The 20,434-nt window shown below is 48.5% G+C and overlaps 9 protein-coding genes across 9 annotated transcripts; 6 read left to right on the forward strand and 3 right to left on the reverse strand.

Annotated features, from left to right (window-relative positions):
* Positions 1 to 30: 30 nt before the first annotated feature.
* On the forward strand, positions 31 to 1,701 carry PV09_05225 (uncharacterized protein). The gene is made up of 2 exons (XM_016358706.1): positions 31 to 409; positions 463 to 1,701. The coding sequence occupies exons 1-2, from the start codon at positions 336 to 338 to the stop codon at positions 1,616 to 1,618; spliced, it is 1,230 nt and encodes a 409-aa protein (XP_016213325.1). The 5' UTR covers positions 31 to 335; the 3' UTR covers positions 1,619 to 1,701.
* A 471-nt stretch (positions 1,702 to 2,172) lies between these two features.
* PV09_05226 (uncharacterized protein) lies at positions 2,173 to 3,765 on the forward strand. Its single transcript, XM_016358707.1, has 3 exons — positions 2,173 to 2,869; positions 2,918 to 3,340; positions 3,395 to 3,765. Exons 1-3 carry the CDS (start codon positions 2,488 to 2,490, stop codon positions 3,616 to 3,618), a joined length of 1,029 nt encoding a protein of 342 aa, XP_016213326.1. The 5' UTR covers positions 2,173 to 2,487; the 3' UTR covers positions 3,619 to 3,765.
* Positions 3,766 to 4,033: 268 nt separating this feature from the next.
* PV09_05227 (uncharacterized protein) lies at positions 4,034 to 6,097 on the forward strand. The gene is made up of 4 exons (XM_016358708.1): positions 4,034 to 4,624; positions 4,683 to 4,909; positions 4,956 to 5,579; positions 5,627 to 6,097. Exons 1-4 carry the CDS (start codon positions 4,222 to 4,224, stop codon positions 5,870 to 5,872), a joined length of 1,500 nt encoding a protein of 499 aa, XP_016213327.1. The 5' UTR covers positions 4,034 to 4,221; the 3' UTR covers positions 5,873 to 6,097.
* PV09_05228 (uncharacterized protein) lies at positions 5,963 to 8,760 on the reverse strand. Its single transcript, XM_016358709.1, has 3 exons — positions 8,510 to 8,760; positions 7,863 to 8,457; positions 5,963 to 7,807 (listed from the first exon to the last, which is right to left on the reverse strand). The coding sequence occupies exons 1-3, from the start codon at positions 8,523 to 8,525 to the stop codon at positions 6,121 to 6,123; spliced, it is 2,298 nt and encodes a 765-aa protein (XP_016213328.1). The 5' UTR covers positions 8,526 to 8,760; the 3' UTR covers positions 5,963 to 6,120.
* A 1,475-nt stretch (positions 8,761 to 10,235) lies between these two features.
* Positions 10,236 to 11,549, forward strand: PV09_05229 (uncharacterized protein; the record flags this gene model as incomplete). Its single annotated transcript, XM_016358710.1, has 1 exon — positions 10,236 to 11,549. The coding sequence occupies one exon, from the start codon at positions 10,236 to 10,238 to the stop codon at positions 11,085 to 11,087; it is 852 nt and encodes a 283-aa protein (XP_016213329.1). The 3' UTR covers positions 11,088 to 11,549.
* On the reverse strand, positions 11,452 to 13,340 carry PV09_05230 (uncharacterized protein). Its single transcript, XM_016358711.1, has 2 exons — positions 12,983 to 13,340; positions 11,452 to 12,673 (listed from the first exon to the last, which is right to left on the reverse strand). Exon 2 carries the CDS (start codon positions 12,630 to 12,632, stop codon positions 11,628 to 11,630), a length of 1,005 nt encoding a protein of 334 aa, XP_016213330.1. The 5' UTR covers positions 12,633 to 12,673; positions 12,983 to 13,340; the 3' UTR covers positions 11,452 to 11,627.
* Positions 13,289 to 15,993, forward strand: PV09_05231 (uncharacterized protein). The gene has a single exon (XM_016358712.1). The coding sequence runs from the start codon at positions 13,341 to 13,343 to the stop codon at positions 15,762 to 15,764; it is 2,424 nt and encodes an 807-aa protein (XP_016213331.1). The 5' UTR covers positions 13,289 to 13,340; the 3' UTR covers positions 15,765 to 15,993.
* Positions 15,994 to 16,457: 464 nt separating this feature from the next.
* On the forward strand, positions 16,458 to 18,753 carry PV09_05232 (uncharacterized protein; the record flags this gene model as incomplete). Its single annotated transcript, XM_016358713.1, has 2 exons — positions 16,458 to 16,506; positions 16,570 to 18,753. Exons 1-2 carry the CDS (start codon positions 16,462 to 16,464, stop codon positions 18,751 to 18,753), a joined length of 2,229 nt encoding a protein of 742 aa, XP_016213332.1. The 5' UTR covers positions 16,458 to 16,461.
* Positions 18,724 to 20,389, reverse strand: PV09_05233 (uncharacterized protein). Its single transcript, XM_016358714.1, has one exon. The coding sequence runs from the start codon at positions 20,192 to 20,194 to the stop codon at positions 18,932 to 18,934; it is 1,263 nt and encodes a 420-aa protein (XP_016213333.1). The 5' UTR covers positions 20,195 to 20,389; the 3' UTR covers positions 18,724 to 18,931.
* Positions 20,390 to 20,434: the final 45 nt, after the last annotated feature.

The following is a 20,434-nucleotide window of genomic DNA, read 5'->3' on the forward strand; positions in this document are numbered from 1 at the left end:
CGGGTGACTCGGGCCGCCTGCCAGAGCAAGCATCATTCGCATCACGACTTTGAAGATTGCGCATGCTACCTGCTGCCTCCATAACCATCTAGAAGTTTAGGCAGACAAACAATGGCTCGGTAGATGCGGCCGCCTGTGTCTGTCCCGTGATGAATGTGGCCTCAGACATGGCGTCACAACTGGTACAAAGGCTCAGTATCCCTTGGCGCGTGCAACCAGTCATTCCCCAGATACGTCCATAAAAGCCATCCCTCCTGCTCACTTCCCACTATCTCTTTTCCCCTCGTGTAGATCACATAGCCTGCTTCTTCGTGCTTTGCTGTGCTTTGCTCAAGATGCCTTCTGGCGCTGAGATTCCCTCTCTGGCGCCTTCTGCGCCACTTTCAGAACTGATCAACAATGCCACGAAGTACGGTATCTCGAGCTTGGAGACCCTAGACATTCTGCTGACAAGGACTACAGACATCAACACACTGCCTTGAACCGCTTGATCTCTTCTCGCCTCCCTTTGTGCCTTCCGCCTCATGCTGCGCAACCAGACGCCTACCTGATCGGCATCACACAGATCGCAGAGATATTTTTGGCCTTCGAGTCGGTATGGGATGATATTACCAGTCTGAGCCAGGTGCCCAGTCTCGAGAACACCTGGGATAGCCTGGAGACATACCCACACCCTCTTTCACAATCGCGAGGCGTCGACGATCCGCTCATCTCTGCCTTGCGCACTCTAAGACCCATGGGGATAGCGCGAAGCTCAAGGCTGAAGAACGACCTTGAGTACCTTCGCTGTGTTTGTGGTATACCAGAGGACGATGCACGATGCGCGGCGGCAGATGCAATTAAGGCACATGTTGACAGTCAAGTCCGCTCAAAACCACACTTGCTCATCGCATACGCGTGGACCATGTATCTGGCCGTGTTCTCAGGTGGACGTTACATCCGAAGCTTACTTTGCGATGCTGGCGAGGATTTCTGGCTTGGTCGGCATGAAAGCCCGGCCGCTACCGAGACATCAAGTCAAGCAGAGAAGAAGTCATCGGGTTGGAATTGGAGGTCACCCGTGGCACGCTTGTCTTCTTCGTCAACCAAGGCCGGCACGGAATCGAAGTCGAGATCAAAACAGCCCAAGACTGTGGACGAGCTCAGGTCCTTTGAAGCGAAGGGTCTGAGCCTGTGGTTCTTCCCAGGCCCAAATGATGGTGAGGAGCTACGGGCAGAATTCAAGCAAAGACTACGCGAGCTTGAGCCGCTGTTATCCGTAGAGCAAGAATTGGAGATTGTTTCAGAAGCGCAGGCCGTGTTTTCCCGCGTTGAGGCCCTGGTCTCAGAACTGGATCTTGCAATTTCTGCTAGTACTGCTCCTCAAATGCCACCTACTTTCGACGCGCAGCCTGCCGGCCATGATGATGCTTCAGTCGAAGCAGCTGATCTAAGTTATCAGCCTCAAAAAACGGCCCCAGCTGCAAACACATCATCGTCATCATCACCAAGTGTGCCAGCTCCCGTTACTGCCTCACATCAGCGTTGGTTTGAATTGCCGAGTTACGCCGGTATTGCCATGGTAATATGCGGAATCAGTTACGTTGCCATGTACTATGGAGGAACGTGGGATAGGTGAACAGTGTGCATCTACTGGCGGCGTTCTGAATTTCAAATAGCACTATTGATACCCTAGACAAATGATAATGCTCATTTTTCAAATTCATCACAAAACCTCACAGGACTTCATAAATGCCACCAGATATTCGATCTCCACTTTAATACATATTGAAAAAAAAATTCACCGCACAACTATTTTCAAGCCTGCTCAAAAGAAGTTTTGCCCCAGGGAACTGTAAAAGTAGCCGGAAAGAACTCATCGGGTCCGATGTGGCGAGCAGAGTGTTGTGAGTTACACAACAGAAAAAAGTACACAAAAATCCAAGCTAGGTAGCAACCCTTGCTACCAGGAGTTAAACTTCTCTTCGCTACGTCCAGCCGATGTAATGGATTCTTCAGAGGGCAGTATGCTAACCAAAAGGAGTGTCGGAGTGAAGATAAAGCTAACTGCGGTGCCGTCCCACTCAAACGCCAGCTTTAATGAGGGGCTATGATTACATCATTAGCTGATTCGACAACACCGTGCTATCGTCCCAAGGGTGGAGCAGATCATTGGCCATCTTAATCGTGAACGGAAAGGCTAAACATCGTGTAGACACGGAGTTTCGCACGTTGTTCCCAATCAGGATGTTAGTGTTGGTAGTCTTAGAAACTCTGTATATAAACTGCTCCATCTCCGTCCAACGACGACACGTTCGGACCACGCTTTAGACAGCTCTTTCTCTTCACGTCTTGTTTCGGTCCCGAGAACGAGCTCAGGTTTACATTACATGATCAATATACATCCTTCTGCGTAACGTCCAACACGCCCCACGTAATCTACTCCGTAGACCCAAGTCAACTTCAGGCTCAAAACTCAAACGGCATCCCGTGGTAGCACATACTGCAATGGCTTCCAGTATCCCGACATCTTGCAAGGCCATTGTCGCCCCAGAAGTCAAGGCGAAGCTCGAAATCAAGGACGTCCCAATATCGCCACCCAAAGAAGGCGAGATTCTTGTCAAGGTTGAGGCATGTGGTATTTGCCATAGCGACTATGGCCTTGTCAGCGGAGAGTTTGGGCCGCTGTCCAAGAAGGACCTGATTCCAGGTCACGAAGTGATTGGGCATGTGGTCGCCGTCGGGCCCGGTGAGAAACGGTGGAAGGAAGGCGATCGTGTTGGCGGTGGCTGGCATGGAGGACACGACGGCTCGTGCAAGAGCTGCAATCGAGGTCTCTTCCAAACCTGCCAGAATGCCGCTGTGAACGGTGTGACAAGGGACGGCGGTTGTGAGTTCTTTCCTGGTCCGAATCGTGGCATGTGCTGATCAGATCAAGACTCCGAGTACTGCACCCTTCGCTCTGAGGCCGGCGTACGGATTCCTACGGACATGGACGCTGCAGAAGTCGCGCCCCTGCTTTGTGCCGGCGTGACTGTTTTCAACGGCATAAGGCAGATGAAAATCGTCCCCGGAGGCGTGGTCGCCATTCAAGGCCTTGGTGGTCTTGGGCATCTGGCACTCCAATACTCGCGGAAGATGGGATACCGGACCGTAGCACTTTCACGGGACTCCAGCAAGAAGGAATTTGCTACCAAGCTCGGCGCGACCGATTACATTGACGGAAGTCAAGCCGACACGGCCCAAGAGCTACAGAAGCTTGGAGGTGCAGATTTGATTGTCGTGACAGCTCCTAACGCAAAGGTCATGTCAGCTCTCGTCAATGGGCTAGCGCCGTTGGGAAAATTGCTGATTCTCGCTCGTACGTGCTGTATCGCAATCATTTTTTATCGAAGCTAATTGTCATTTCCTCCAGCTGCTGGCGATGTTAGCATCAACAGTCTTCCATTGGTTCTGGGAGGAAGATCTGTCCATGGCTGGCCCTCGGGGCATGCCCTTGACAGTGAGGAGGCTATTGAGTTTGCTAGGGTCCAGGGCGTCAAATGCATGATCGAAAAGTTCAGGATGGATCAGATCCAAGAAGCCATGGATCACATGGTTCAGGGCAAGGTGCGATTTCGGGGTGTTCTGGTAATGTAAAATACATCCGCAGAGCGAAGCAGGAAGCGGATCAAGAAGACGTCATATAAGTGGAATGGGATGAGATCGATTCGGTAACATAGTACAGATCTTCCTACGTCCAATTAACAGCCAAGAAAAGTGGACTGGGTTTCGCCGCAAGGTTACTTCGTTTTTTCATGCTTTCAAACTCAGCATACTATTCGCGGAACAAAGCCGAGGAGCATCACGCGGCTCCATTCCTCCAATGCGTGGTAGCGAGAATAGACATGTTGTGGAGTGATGGTTTGCAATCGGCTTTGCTCACACCGCAGTCAGCATACATGGGTTCGGAGAAACAGTAGGGTTTGTTCGGGTCAAAATGCTCCGTCATCCCTGTTCTCACCAGTCAAACCTGGGGTAGCTATGAAAATCTGGGGTTAACGAACACAAAAATAGTCGACTGATTGGAGACATCCTGCCTACGCGAGATGCGTAAAAAAAAAGCTTGGGAGGGACGATGGCGAGACGAGGACAGAACGCCCGTTCCTTCAGATGTCACCCAAAAACTATTTAGCCCGCTTCGTCCCAACAGTGTTGTAGCAAAGCAACCACAGCGTGATATCTGTCAAGACAGCCGCAACCATGGGTGTCTGGTTCAACGCCGCTCTTTGCGTCTTTGCGGCGACAGGTTCCTTCCTGTTCGGCTATGACTCAGGTGTCATGACAGACGTTATACAGTCGCCCAACTTCCTGAGCTTTTTCAACACCGACCCGACAAGCTCAATCATTGGCGCCATCAATTCCGTCTTCTCAGGCGGGGCGGTCTTCGGCTCGCTGATGGGCGGGTGGACAATGGACAAAGTCGGGCGGCGCTACACGGTTCAGATTGGCGCCATAATATGCTTGATCGGGGCCGTTTTGCAAGCTGCCGCGCAAAATCTTGCGATGATCCTAGTGGGAAGAATATTTACGGGATGGGCGGTGGGCTTGATGTCGATGAGCGTACCTATCTATCAATCTGAGTGTGCGCACCCAAAAGTAAGAGGTACGTGTGAGTAGATGGAAGAAGCGACGTTTTAATTAACGTGTGCCCGTCTGTCCAGGATTGATGGTCGGTATCACACAGCAGATGATTGGTGTTGGTTTTATTGTCTCAACCTGGGTTGGATATGGTTCTGCGCATGTGCCTAGTACTAGCTCGTTCAGTTGGAGATTTCCGCTCGCCTTCCAGGTCGTGCCCTGCATCATCATTATCTTGGGGCTTCTGTTTTTCCCCGAGTCTCCAAGACAGCTGATAGAGAATGACAGGGGTGATGAAGCCATGCGTGTGGTGAGTATGTTCTTCTGTGACAAGTCAGGAAAGCTGATAGTGTTAGCTGCGTCGATTGCATTATAATGGGAGCAACGATGATTGGATACAGCGTGAATACCATGAGATCAAAACCACGATTGAAGCTGAAAAGCAGATCACCGCTCCAGGATGGAAACCAATGTTCACGGTTCCTCAGTGGCGCTCTCGTCTTATCCAGGCTACTCTGGTCCAGGTTTTTACGCAGATGAGCGGAATCAATGTCATCGGCTACTACCAGACGATCATGTACGAGAACCTCGGAATTACAGGACATCGCAACCTCTTGGTAACAGGTATCTACAACTGTGTTGGGCCGCTGACCAACTTTATTTTTATCCTATTCATTCTTGATCGCGTTGGCCGCAAGAAGCCGCTTCTCTTTGGAACAGTTGGAATCACGATTGCACTCTTTATTGAAGCAGGTCTTGGCTCTCGAGTCAAGCCAGGGGTACACAACGATGGACTACAGTACACTGCAATCGCCTTCTTGTTCCTCGTGAGTGTTATATTCTCTCTATCCTTCGGGCCAGTCTCTTGGGTTTATATGTCGGAAGTCATGCCAATGCCTATCCGAGCCAAGGGAAGCGCCTTTGCCACTGGTATCGGTAATTGGCTAGTCAGCACGTTTTGGGCACAAATCTCACCAAAGGTTGGTACTGGGCTTGATTCTTACGGGCCGCTACTAACACAGAATAGGCTCTTGGACGTATCAAGTTCAAGTTCTACTTCATCTTTGCGGCCTTCAACATCCTTGTCACGTTTCCTACAATTTGGTTTGCATTCAAGGAGACTAAGAAGCTCAGCTTGGAAGAGATCGATCTACTCTTTGGGGAGCGTGCATTGGGCACATTACCACAGGATCTTACTGGGATTAAAGAGAAGTCCGTCTCGACTCATGTGGAAGAGCAAGAAGCAAAGGCCCCTGAAACTGAAGCTGCTTAAGCAATGGTCACATAAGGAGGTTGATTGTGTTATCATCTCGTATGAGAACTAAGTGAGGGGTTACAGAGCTATTCGCAGATCATATATCCAGTTTAGCAGGAAGGCAATATGATGACAGTGAGCAATTCCTTGAAACTTGATAGGCAAAGAATTATGGGAAGCCTTTGGCTTGAAGACTAGGTGACATTTTCGTGAAGTTGCTAGAGGCAAATTGGAAGTGTAGGCTGGAAGAAATGCTCAGGCAACATTTAACGAGACCATCTCTCGCTCAAAGAGTCTCCTCCCAGAATTTTACCATCCGCGCCAATGACAATCTTACCACGTTCTTTACCGCTGCTATCAATCATTGTTGCAGCATCTCCGGGTTTAGTGCCGTATTGTCGAATCTCTCCAGAACTGGAAAACCAGTCATAGTCAAAGCTGTCACCAGCAGTGCCATCATTGCCAAGCAAGAGCACGGTTCCTTCTCGCCAATATAATGGGAGTGTGTCAAACGCATGGCGTTCGTGTCTCCATCCTGGACCTTTTACTTCTTCTCCGGTCCAGTGACTATACCACTTGCCTGGCGGCAAGTAGATGTCAACTTCCCCGTTCTCAGTGAAAACTGGAGCCACAAGCAGCTGGCTACCGAACATGAATTGGCGATCGAGGAACCAGCACGTAGGATCATCGGGAAACTCGAGACATATGGCACGCAGACTGGACGGCCACCCGTTTTCTGCGGCCTCCTTCGCTTGCGCATAGATATAAGGCATGAGCCTTCTCTTCAGTTTTACAAAACCACGGACAACGCCTGTAGCACTCTGTGGACCTTCAGCATCTCCGTCGATGAGCCAAGGCACTCGGTAAGAATTGCTTCCATGTAGGCGTGAGTGAGAGCAAAGCAGCCCAAAAGCAACCCAACGCTTGTAGATCCACGGTTCAGGGTTCCCCTCAAAGCCACCAATGTCACAGCTCCAAAAACTAAAGCCTGAGAGGCCAAGACTCAAGCCCCCACGTATCGATTCAGCAAGAGCCTCTGGGCTGGACTCGCAATCTCCTCCCCAGCACAATGGGAATCGTTGAGTGCCAGCCGTCGCCGACCGGGCAAAGAGAAGTGCTTCGTTCTCTCCTTTTCTATCCTTTATTGCATTATAGCAGAGTTTGTTAAACATGAAGGCATAAAAGTTATGCATACGGGCTGGATCCATCCCTCTGTTATGCCACGCCACATCTTTTGTGGGAATACGCTCACCAAAGTCGGTTTTGAGGCAGTCTACGCCCATATCAAACAACTTGTTCAGGCACGAGACATACCATGTACAGGCATCAGGATTCGTGAAATCGATAATAGCCATTCCTGCCTGCCATAGATCCCATTGCCAAATATCTCCATTTGTACGCCTCAGAAGGTAACCTTTCTCCACAGCATAATCAAACAAAGGGGAAGCTTGACCAAGATATGGATTTATCCAAACGCAAACCTTCTTCATAAGTCCAGCATTTTTCAGGCGGTTGATAGAGCCTGCTGGATCAGGAAAATGTTCCTCAGAAAAGGAAAAATCGCACCAATGGAACGCTCGCATCCAGAAACAATCATAGTGGAAAACCTCGAGGGCAACGTCTCTATCTCGCATGCCTTGGAGGAATTGGCCCACGGTCTTCTCATCATAGCTGGTCGTGAATGACGTGGTGAGCCATAGGCCAAATGACCAAGCTGGAGGCAGAGGGGATTTTCCCGTCAAGATCGAGTATCGGGTAAGAACTTCTTTTGGCGTCGGTCCGTAGATCAAGTACCATTTGAGTCGCTGAGATTTGACCACGGTCTGCACCCGGCATGATCTTTCGCTACCAATTTCGAGGTCGACAAGATCAGGGGTGTCAATGAAGATGCCATACCCACGTGAGCTAAGCCAGAACGGAATATTCTTGTAAGCTTGCTCCGAAGAAGTACCTCTGTGTTATGTTCAGCTTCAAGTCTAAGGATGACAAAGCTAATTTCAGGACCTACCCATCCTCGTTCCATAACTTGACATACTGACCCACTTTGTTGAATGCGCCAAACCTTTCTCCTAGACCGTGGACAGACTCGCCAACGGCAAGATCCGTTTGTGTAAACACGAAATGATCAATGGCCGAGATGCTTTCGGTTTCCTTCATATTGCCTGGTGGTGGGGAATATGCAAAACCAATACTCCGGTCACGAAGTGCCGTGATACGCTTTTCTCCAGACGCTGTCGTGAACCTCATCTCGAACTTGTCAAGATTCTGTTGGGCAGTCGCAACAAGATCTCCAGAACGTACCACCCTCCTTCCATCGTGATCTGAAATAGAGGCGTTTACATCCGGCCGACCGTCAGGAAAGAGTTCAAATTCTGGTTTCTTTCTTGCCTCGCCACTCCAGTGTGTCACCTCTACTGAAATGACATTGTCGAACTCGGATCTCACGTCTAGAGTTAGGGTCGGGCAATTAAGGGTGTCACCTCGTGAGCGAATACGTTTAGTTGGGCACAGAAGTCTAATTCCATTTCCACCTGCAATTTCATCAACTGAGTATATACACTCGGCATATTCGATGTGTTTGTCTGCGGCAACGAGCCACATGCCTGACCTGTTATTAGTTATCACGAAGAAAGAGTTCCCAAGAAATCAGCTGACCATCTCTGAGCCTCATTACGGCGAATAGAATCGTCAAAATTGCCTCAATATCTGATCGTTAATGTCAAGGATGTGTACAAAGACGAAGGCTTGATATTTTATTGATTGGGAGATCTCGGTCCATGATTATCCCAAATCACCGAACTTCTCACCCTTGCAGGGTGGAGTAGTGAGGAGACAATGATTCCACCACACAAAATTGAGGGCAAACTGCACGAGGTGGCCGTACTTCAAGATATTTCCCGCTGCATGCTGACTAGACTGTTGCATCGGCTTCAGCTACAACCTCATAACACACATTTCCACTTCAACTCTTAGGTATTTCTTGGCAATTAGGGAGAGCACAGCCTTTGGTGTTAGGTCAGAATCAATTGCGAGGCATATTAATAAAAATCGGCAAGCCAGCAGATTTTGCCATCCCAAAGCTCTCTCTACTCTGAAATTCCTTGGTAGCTTGAACAGATCTCAAATCATCACGTGACACCCATTTTGACATGTGTCTCTGTTGCGTCACAACAATCCTTCACGGAAGTTGATATTCTCGATTGATTCTACATATGCGAACAGACATGAGATGGCTAACTCCATATGCAGGAGATGGTTCGGTCTAGCCGTCTGACTGCTCTTGAATACGTAGTGACAGGCCTTGGCGCTAAGCCCACCTTGTGCCCTGATCTGCTTTCAGAGAACGGATAAGCCTATTGGCTGTTGTGGAGTTTTCTGAGACTTCACTGCGTTTCAGTGCAAACGACTGCTCGCCCATCACCATGATTCGACAAGCCTTTTGCACATTTTAGCTGATGCCGAGGCAGGAGCTTGCGTTCTACTGGTCGCTACCCCGTCACCCACATCGGCTACGTCTCGAATGGAAACCTGAGCTTCCGTGAGCGTGCGTCTCGTATTACAACAAGTGAAGCCCTCACATCCAAGCCTGGAGAAGAAAGGCTGACTATCGTCTGGCGTGGACTACACGTAGTGATTGGCTGATGTTGCAGTCCTCATCCGGAGGCTATTTATATGGAAACGTTCGAAGTGTCCCCGTCCTTGCTGACCATTCCCTTTCACTGGTACCTCTTCTCTCAATTTCGAACCTCACTATCCTTCCGTTTCGCTCTTGGCCGGTCCTTTCTGCAGGCGAGCTGGCATCGCCGTTCGTTTTCATCTGCTTTGGTACTGCCTCTGAGAAACGTTTTTCCTCGCCGGGCGTTCATCCCTTTCTCTGTTCATAGCCCGTGAAACATCCGACCCATCCCCAACCAGTCGATTCCAGACGCATTAGAAACATTATTGTATCCTTAGCGGCGGCTGCAAGTTTTCATAGGGTTCCTCTTTATTTCGTCAACCCGTGCACGATCAGAACTCATTTCGGCCTGAGATCTTTCGTTCGTGGTTGCTATCAGTGTGTCTCCAGAGCAACTGCTCCACCCTTTTGCACTGTTCTTCAATCTCTGCGATACTCGTCACACCGATAGGCCAAAAAGATAGCTGCACAACTACCCTAGAGCTACCTACAGCAAAATCGTGAGCCGGTTGTCCGCGCGAGGCCTCAAACGAGCCGTGTCTCACAATTCCATCATAGCTACCTCAGCTGCTCCCCACTTCAGACTTCGCTTTTTGACTCTCTTCAACCTGTACAACCGCAAAAAAAACCTCTCAAGACATAAAGAAACATCGCATCACGCAACCCTTGCGCGCATCGTACAACAAAACTTGCAAGCGAACCGAAATGGGGGGCGAGAGAAGAAGAAAAAGAAGCAGCGCGAAGCCAAGACGACTACGGATAATCAACTTGCTGCTGTCGTGGCCAACACTTGTTAATGCAGTTGCGCTATCGGACTTCACGCCTAAGATCACAAATTTGTCTCCGAGCTGTCAAACTGCGTACACAACCACCATACCAGGCTGCAAAGTGAGCGATTTCACGAACGCAGCGCATACCTGCTCGAGCGCGTGCTTGAATGGTCTCGTTCAGATTAACGCGCTCGTCAACCAGAATTGCCAAAACGATGATGTGTCAGAGACGAGCATTATTGGTCTCTTCTTACTTGGACAGGCCATTCAATTGCTGTGTAATGTGGACGTGGTTACAAAGACGACTGGCTTGACACAAGGGGGCAGCGCGACACCGGCTTCGAACACAATACCACCGAACACGTTTATCACGTACTCAAGCACGATGACCATGTCGGTACCACCGTCGACCGCATCGCCAGCTGCATCAATAATTTCTAGTACTGCTCAAATATCCTCGCTTGTTTCACAAACTCTATCAGCAACAACGCAATCCAGGCCGATGCCGTCCGCGTCAGATGGTATGATCGGCAACACACCAACTGCTCCCCTTTCAACATCATCCTCAATATCTTCATCTACTAAGACCGGATCAACGACCACCTCAACAACATCAATAAACTATGCGGCAGAAGAGTCTCAAAGATCAGGCAACGTCGATAGTGGCGGCGGAAGCCCATTTGACAATATAGACAACTCAGAAGCAATAGGCCTGCGTGCCCTGATTAGCACATTTGGCACGGTGGCCATAGCGTTCTCGATCGGTGCATTGCTGAGCGTGAGCTGAACTAGATTTAAGCTGATGATCTGTAACTCAATAGTCCTCCAAGAACGTCCACGAGCTCCATGTCATCAGCTTTGCATGAAACGATTTGATAATCGCATCACCATCCTCGTCATCATTACTATCACGTTGTACAACAGTACGAAACGAATTTCAGATACCTGGGCGCATCAATCCACTGAGGAATAGAATCGAATGATCACGTGCTTTGAGCAGTACAATCCATTTCCTTTGTCGATTGGGGATCTGCATGACTGACGGCGAAGAACGGGGAATATGGCAAATGATACCACGAAGACCACAAGAAGAGTATGTCAAAATGGGGATCTTGAAGATGCGCTTCTTGAGAAGTGCATTTTGAATCAGACTATCCTTTGTATTGTATCAACAAACTGTGTACATAGCAAGTGAGTGCCTGCTGCTGCTACTTCAACACAACAGAATGAACATAATAAGGTCTCGGAACTTTGTATCATCCCATGTTGGTCCCCTTTCTATTTAGCGTGGCGCTGGTAGCGCGTTAGTTAGCTTGTGTCAAGGACATTACGATTTGTCCACCTCAATCACAACCTTGCCTCTTGTCCTGCCAGTGTCCAGCCGCTCGAATGCTTTCTTCAAATCGTCATAATCAAAGACTGAATCCACGTAGATCTTTTCAATGGGCAAACTTGTAGACTCCTTTAGATAGTCTGGATTCTGGTCCAGAATGATGGCGTCGTAAACCTCACCCCAGCCCAACATTCCCAACAGTTTCCTGAATACCATTCGTGGTGTCGTAAGATATAGAGCTGAACCTCCCATAGTAGATCGAGAAGTCTTGTCGCCTACTATGGTTACGTAGCGTGGAGCAATACCCAGGCATGATGTTCCGCCGACACAGTCGATGATTGCGTCTGGAGTGAAGGACCGGACTCGCGAGGGGACGTCTTCGGTCGTGTAATCAACCACTATATCCGCACCCATTGACGAGACAAAGTCCGAATTTCTAGATGAACACGTAGAAAAAACGGTCCAGCCACGTTGCTTGGCAAGGTGGACGGTATACATTCCCGTTGCAGAACTCCCCCCCAGAACGACTAGTCTTTTAGACTCCGGCTTAATGTAGGGTTCCACGCTCGCGATGCTGGTTCTCGCTGTTAACCAGACAAGTGGTAAGGCAGCGGCTTTATTCCAGCTCCATGCTCCGGGCTTCTTCAACACCACCGCACCCTTCTTCACGTCTATCACCGCAACTTCAGCCACGGTCCCTCTGTCACTACCCATAAATAGACCAAAGACCTCGTCACCGCTTTGAAAGCCCGAGTCCTTCCCGGCAGAAATCACAACGCCACTAAAGTCCTTACCAATGCCTTTTGGAAACCCCATATATGGTAGGTTCCAGATTGGAAGATTCATGAGCTGAATGTCGACAGGGTTGAGTGCTGCGGACTTGATTCGCACCTGTATCTCTGTGTCTTTTATATTGTCTGGCAAAGGAAGAGTTCCCTTCTGTATACATGATGGATAAGGGGGATGAGTATAAAAGTATGCGTTTGTCTCTGCGACCATTTCTGGAACTCAGAATTAACTGTAGATAGTTCACGTGCAAGCTTCAATGGACCGATTAGTAGAGATTCTGCAAAAGATGAGATGTAGATTTAGTATTGATATCTTAACTAGAAACAGACTCTTTCATATCTTTACTAAACTGGGGCGCACCGCGGCGAAAGCTGCTCGATAAACTCGTGCGTCGGTTGTCGGCACAGACGAATCGAGGGGTCGCCCTCGCTAGTGCAAGTTCCAGCTCTGGAATTCGCGCTCAACATTGACCAATTTGATTGCGAAGATTATGGGCAAAAGAACGAAAAAAAGCGTTTCTAGGGCGAGGACCGTAGAGATTTTAAATGTTCGGAACATACCGACTATTTTCACCGCACGTCCCTCCGAATCACGACACTGCCGAACCTGTGATGGCGCTCGTGTCGACATCGTCGACCGCTTGCCTCAAATTTGCTATGACAGAAATTTAAGTGATCTTATTACGATAATGATAGATTGTTTTTGTGAGTTTTTGAGTTGCATTGTGCATGTGTAGACAATTTGGTTCATTTGTGACGCACGCAGTGATCCGTGGCAGACGACTTGAGGTCCAGCGCAGCGCGGAGATACCTCGGCGATAGTAGTAAGTTGTCATACCCAACGCTCTTCATCCTACCCACACATCACTGAGCTATCGCTTTTGTGTAGTGATGTATTTTGCCAATCCAGTGTTTTGTGATGCCTCAAGTTCAGAATGACTCGCGACTGCCTGTGTTCCTCGTGATCCTCTTTATCCTCTGGATTTTCCCGGATCCACCAGCAACACCTCTAGGCGGCCACACAACGCTCGATCTCACGATCTCACGCGAATCACAGCAGCTCCACGTTGTCAATACCACGAGCTATGGCGCATTTAATCCAAAGGAAAACAAGTGGTTAAATATTACAGGGCTTCGACATGAAGATGGATTCGCATGGGGAACGTTGGACGAGGTGAAGAGCAGGGCGAGGCAGCATATTACTCACATATGGGGTGACGAGGACGCGCACCTGGTCCTGGAAGGTAATAAGGGACGGGGTTTTCCAGTTTGGAAAAACATCTCTGGTCACGTACGAGGGAGCTGGGTTCGCGCACATGCTGATTCAGCGATACCACGTCCGAAGCTCAATATGACGGCCCTTTTGCCATTAGATGCGACCGATTTTACGCGGCGCTTTGAGCGAAATGTTACGGGAGAATCAGGAGACTTACGAGTTGAATTCACGGAGAACGGCGATGTCGGCAAATTCGGTGGCATAAAAATACAGAATATCAAGGCGGAGATTGTGCTGAGTGATAAGAGTTCTTCAGGAGATGGTTGGACAGTTGTCATGTATGGCACACATCTGGTGGATACGGGCCAAGTATTCCTCACAACCACAAGCGACAAGTTTGCAGGAATGTGGGCCTTGCCACAGATGGCGCTTACCGAGACGGTTTATAAGTCATTAAAGGAGAACATAGTCCAACGGCTCGAGAAGGTGATCAGGAAACAGAAGAGTCTAGAGCTACCTAACCTCCATCCATATTCCTCCGTACCAGAGGGCCACTCTGAAGACGCTTATACACCACACTGCGAGTTAATTGCTTATTTTCATCAACACGCCTTACCACTAGCCGGATCCGATGGAAAATTCGCCACTGCTCCAATGGACGTGATCAGTGAAATGGAAGAAGAATTACGATATCCTCAAGGTGCTCGTCCATACAAGCCTCCACAACTCAGGCTCTCTGCTTTGGTATTTTCCCCAGACTGTGGTTTTCTCATTGAATCGAAGGGTCAACCTGAATATGCGCGCGTCGAAGGTGATCATCTTACCGGTGAAAAATTAGAGATCTACATCCGCTCCAGCATTGACTATACGCTTCTATACATCCTCGTCTTAGCGGGTCAGATCTACCTCACGATGATACAGATGAAACATTCATCGACTCCGTCAACGCGTAGTCGAATCAGCTTTTACACCGTTGGAATGCTTAGCCTAGGAGACGGATTCGTTGGTATGGCTTTCCTGCCTCTCGGCATGCTGGTTGATTCGGCATTCACGTCACTGCTGGCTACGGCATTTTTTGCATTTCTTGCTGTGACATTCTTCGATATGCGCTTTTTACTTGACGTGTGGGGCGTCCAATCTCAGGAGCGAAGAAGAGCTGAGCGACAGCGACAGCAAGCATCTGCGTTGAACACTCCGCCTCAACAAGCAACCACAGATACAAATATTGCCCTGAATGGCAGAACAGACGCTCTCCCCGCTCCGGTGACAGCACGACAAGGGATCAATTCCGGCGCCACGCCTCTTATCTTCCCGAACCAGCAACAAGATGAAGCAGGAGAACAGCCACAAACAGACGCTGCGCGCCGCCGCCGTGAACTAAGTGCTATGTACGGCAAATTCTATCTTCTACTTCTTGGGATAACCTTCCTCAGCCTCCATGCTACATCATGGTATCCTACAGCACGTTCCGCTTACATGAATGTTCTTGCATTCGCGTACCTCTCACTTTGGACACCACAGATATATCGTAATATAATGCGGAACTGTCGAAAGGCACTCTTATACCGATTTGTCATTGGACAAAGTGTTCTGAGAATATTGCCAATCGGCTACTTCTATTGCATGAGGAACAATGTCTTATGGGTTAAGCCGGATAGACGCGTGTTTGCCTTCTTGGTGGGCTGGTTGTGGGTGCAGATTTGGGTCCTCGTTATCCAAGATGTTCTAGGACCACGCATCGGCGTACCGAAGAAATGGTTGCCACCAGCATATGATTACCATCCTGTCCTGCGTGAAGATGACGAGGAGTCTAAGATGCCCATTGGATTCACCACTTCACCGGCATCGCAGCCTTCATCGCCTGTTGCGACGCGTCCTGCGGAAAGTAAGGACAAGAGCAAGAGAATCTTCGATTGCGCCATCTGCATGCAGAATATAGAAGTTCCAATCGTGCCTGCTGGAGGTGGAGCTGCGGAAACAGGCACTTCATCTGTACATGGAATCGTGTCGAGACGGCTATATATGATGACACCGTGTAGACATATTTTCCACACAAAATGTCTGGAGGCGGCTATGAGGTACAGGCTACAGTGTCCCGTGTGTAGAGAGGGCTTGCCTCCTTTGTAGTCTTATTCAATTTCGCTAACGCACACCCGTATTGCAACCGGCGTTAACGTGCTTCGCTGTTCCAATATTTACGAATAGCAGCCGGGGCCCACCCCACGTGAAGTTCCAATTAAGGATGCATTTAGGGTACTCATCCTTCTTAAAATGTCAACAATTGGTTTCCACTGTGAGCCAAAGCCATATCTAAGTAAATATATAACTCTGAGGGTGTGTGTGTTTTTGACGATCGCCAGACTTTTGAATGTTGAAGTGTGCTGTCTCTCCTTTGCTCTATCGATTCTATCTTCTGATGACAAACTTGACTTATGGTATAGCATGCATTTATGGCGAGGTGAAAGGGCCCTTCTAATAAGCTCCTCCACGCAATGGCTCTAAATTGGTGTCTTAGAATTTTTCAAACAGCTCTGTATCATAATGTATTGGCATTGGAGACATCTGATTATGCTGAGAAAACCCTTAGCCTCGTGATGACTGGAGTTCAATTCTTATCACCGCGCCTACTGGGCTACATTAAGTGAATTCCTATACCTCATGCTCAAGTAAAGAGAATTTCAAATTTTATCGAGACGAAGCATCGTGCAATTGGCTTCGCCATACTTCTTTACGCTCGCGAAATCGCATGCTGATTGCCCTCTTCAATTTCCAGCTTGATTTCCCGTCTTTCCCGACAACAAATCTAGCCCCCACCTTTCACATAATGGCAGCCGAAATACGGGACGCGCTTCAACAAACATTCGAAAAGGTATAAATACGGCCATCAAGATAGATAGTTTATACATTCCTATACATGCTAATCAAAATATAGACAGGAATCGAACGCGCACTCTGCAAGACTTGCACGCCTGATGTGGCAGGCCGTGTACTTCAGCTCGGTCTCTTGGACCGCGTTGACGGATCTTCTCCTTCGTGTGGTATTAAGCTTCGACGCCCACTCAATGAAGCTATAGAGCAGTTTGGCAACTGCTGGATCTGTACATGGCTCTGGCTACTCGCTCAAAGGCGGCAAGGAAGTGTCCTTTCGGCCATTCCGGAAGCCGCGCGCTCGAAGGCTTATCTTGGCATAGAGAGTCAACATGTTCATACCTTTGAACAAGGAAGAACTTACTCAGATTCTTCGAAAGATGAGAGAATCCTAGTGCGCATGTGCATATATTTTGACGCACGCGACGCGGGACAAGGATTTCGATATCTCGTCAACTTACAGCATAGCGAGGAGTCTCCACCAAGACTTACAGACTTGCTCACACATCTTCCCATTGAGAAATGGTCATCCTACCCTCCATTTGATTCAAGAATCAGGCCGCGAAAAGCTCAGCTATCACTTCTTCGAATGTGGAAAGAAACATGTGAAATAAATCATGGCTCGGTTTGTAGTACAATAAGAACGAACAGAGTCAAGGATATACGATTGATTGATATTCGAAATCGGTGTCTTGTTGAGTCCACCGGCTTTGTCTCACATGCGGCACTAAGTTATTGCTGGGGCGGTCCGCAACCACACTGCCTGAAGAGAAGCAATCTGGACAGCTACCGTCAGCCTGGAGGGCTTAATGATTCAATTGTACCGAAGGTGATCATTGACGCTATGAAAATAACGGCAGCTCTTAATGAACAATATTTGTGGGTCGATTCGCTGTGCATAATCCAGGATGATCAGCTAGACAAAGCAAAGTTTTTACCTGTTATGGACGCAATTTACGAGCAGGCAGCTGTCACAATTATCAACGGGTCCAACTCGAGCGTAACCGATAGTACTGGCCTGCCAGGTGTTGATGACCCAAATTGCCGCTGTGAACATGAGCCCTTTGAATTCAATGGGACATGGCTTACTGAAACGCTTGATCCTCCATACGGATCATATGGTGGAGGTTTTCTGGAAAACGCCCGGTGGAGCTCAAGGGGTTGGACTTTTCAAGAAGGTATGCTATCACGCAAGTCTATTATAGTTACGCAAGAGCAAATTTATTGGCAATGCCAAATGTCGTCTTGGTGTGAAGGAAGTTTTTGGGAGCGAAGCGATGATCGACAAATTTTTCGTCACTACTTCGGGGACAATTTGCTCAATGCATTGTTTGAACAACCGATGCGGATACATTGGACGGACATATACTCTTCAATGCTCCGGAACTACTTGAGTCGGAGCTTCAGCTCAGAAGCAGACCGGCTGCATGGACTCATGGGCATTCTGAACAAAATCGAATCGTATACTGGTGAAAAATTCTTCTGGGGATTACCCCAGAGTCGATTAGAACAAGGTCTAGTCTTCACTACAACAAGATCTTCTAGACAGAGACGCGAATCTCATACAGCATTAAATGCTTCAGGGAACCTCATTTCGTCACCTTTTCCAACGTGGTCATGGTTCGGATGGACTGGCCAAGTCGGCCTGCAGACTCTTCATCGTTCCATAGCAATTGGTAAAATTGGACTGCGATTTTTTAAAGTGGATGAACGTGGTAAAACAATACGCATTGATATACCAGAAGACCCACCCGGGCCGTATCCCGAGGGTGATACTCGAAGAATTGTACAATATCCACCTGATGCAGAACACGAATGGCTCGATAAAACCCGACAAGACGTAACCAGCGACGATATACCAGTGGATTTGAGAGGCCATCTCAATATTACACCTAGTCTTCTATGTTTCTGGACCAGTGTTGCCACCTTACGAATCGAGCCGCTTGGGCCCAATAACTATTACAATGAGTTCTGCGCAAGGATAAGTGACGGAAAAAATCACGTCTTAGGACTCTGGCCAGGTATTAGGGAAGATTTCGAGTTTCCACTTGAAGGCAAGTTCATAGTCGTTGGCGTGGAGAAGGAGAGGATGAGTAGAGGCGGTCGACTTACGCTTAAACTTCTACTGGTAGATCACGATCAAGTCACACCTTCAATCTGTCGGAGGAAAGCGCTCGTCACGACAGTCGTCGAGGAGCAATGGAACCGACTGACCAACCGAAAGTGGGATCTTGTTTTCCTTACTTAAACAGCTTCTAAGACCAAAAGACGAATCCCATGGACATTTTGTTTTGATCATACTAGCTAAAGATGACTTCAAATTATGATAGCACGATACCTGGTGGCTCACCAAATTGCACATTACAAATAGCGTCATGAAACAAAATACGCTGTGGAGTATCAGCTTCCAACACCATCCTCAACTTCTACGTTCTCCATTCGTAGTTAGGAAGCTTATACCTGTCTGTGCCAAGGGAACCACCAAAGACCTTTCCAAACCATCCAAGAAACGGTTTGCACCAAGCAATAAACGCAAAGAGTAAGTTTCGCAAATAGATACCCTTAGTTGTTTGTGGCGCAAACAGCATTGGAACGCCTGGGGCTATCTTTTGCAAGTCGTTAACGATGGGCCTCATACGCTCCTCGTACGCTCTAAGTGCAGCAGTAAGGTCACCTTTGTTCTGGGAGATCTCTCCCGCCAGCACATACGCGCCAACAAGTGCAAGGGTAGTTCCAGCTCCAGTGAAAGGGCTTGGACAGTAGCCTGCGTCCCCGACTAGCACAAACCGTTCAGCATATAACGTGGGTATCTTAACTTGTACTATCTCCGACGCGTAGAAGTCTTTTGCTTCCATCATGGCCTCGATTAACTGGCCAGTCTTCCAACCAGCACCTGCGAACTCTTGAGCAACATGTCTTTTGGCTTCAAAATCCCCTTGCTTCATAGCCACTCTGAACGCCATAGTAGCGTCCGAGCCATCTCTTGGGTGTATGCGCAACAAACCGATCCTGTTGACGTCCGTGGAATCAGGTCCGATAGCCACAAGACGTCCCTTGGTTGTGCTCCACAGCTGTGCCATCTTACTTCCACCGAGAAGATCTTGGTTGATCGAAAAGTAAGCTGCCCAGCAATTCACGGACTCAACGTGGTCACGAACCCCACATTTCAGGCCCAAAGCGCGAGTCCTTGAATTCGCGCCGTCGCAAGCTATTACAAGATCAAATTCTGTGGGCGCAAGGCCGTTCGCGAACTCAACCTTCATGAGCCCGTTGGTTGCCTGGTGCATGGAAGTAACCTGTTCACCGAAGATGTATTCGATGTTCTCGTCGTCCTTGGACATCTCGAATAAAATTTGGGCTAGATCTCCACGAAAAATTTCGAATTCTGAGGTCAATGACTGCTGATTGACGTCTCCTGTCTTGTACATTGTCGCATAAGGTTTGCCGTCATCACGAACGAAGTGGATCCCTTCCTGTTGCGTTGCCTTCGCCCTCACAGCTGCTTCCATGCCTGGGATCTTACGCATTACCGTTACTCCAGCAGCGCGGATGTCGACGCTTTGTCCATTTGTACGCACATTTGGGAAGCGTTCGATGACAGTAACCTTCACGCCTGCCTTCGCGAGCCAGTACGCAGTGGCTGGGCCCGCAATTGATGCCCCGACAACTAGAACTTTCATATTAGACATGAGATAGAATATTGACTATGTTCGAAGATATTTTGAGAAGACAGAGGGGGATGTTGAGAACGCGAGATTTTGATGAATGTGAATGTCCATTGATTCCCAAACATATTCCTTTAATATACATGGAAAATTTCCTTCTACTGAAAGAAGCAGAATCAGTCCGATGAGCTTGTGCATCATCAAAAATCGGGCCCGACTCAATGAGCTTTGGCGGAGGGTAGGTTTTATATAGAAATTTCGGAC

This window comes from Verruconis gallopava, assembly GCF_000836295.1.
Source record: "Verruconis gallopava strain CBS 43764 unplaced genomic scaffold supercont1.16, whole genome shotgun sequence".
Classification (NCBI taxonomy): domain Eukaryota; kingdom Fungi; phylum Ascomycota; class Dothideomycetes; order Venturiales; family Sympoventuriaceae; genus Verruconis; species Verruconis gallopava.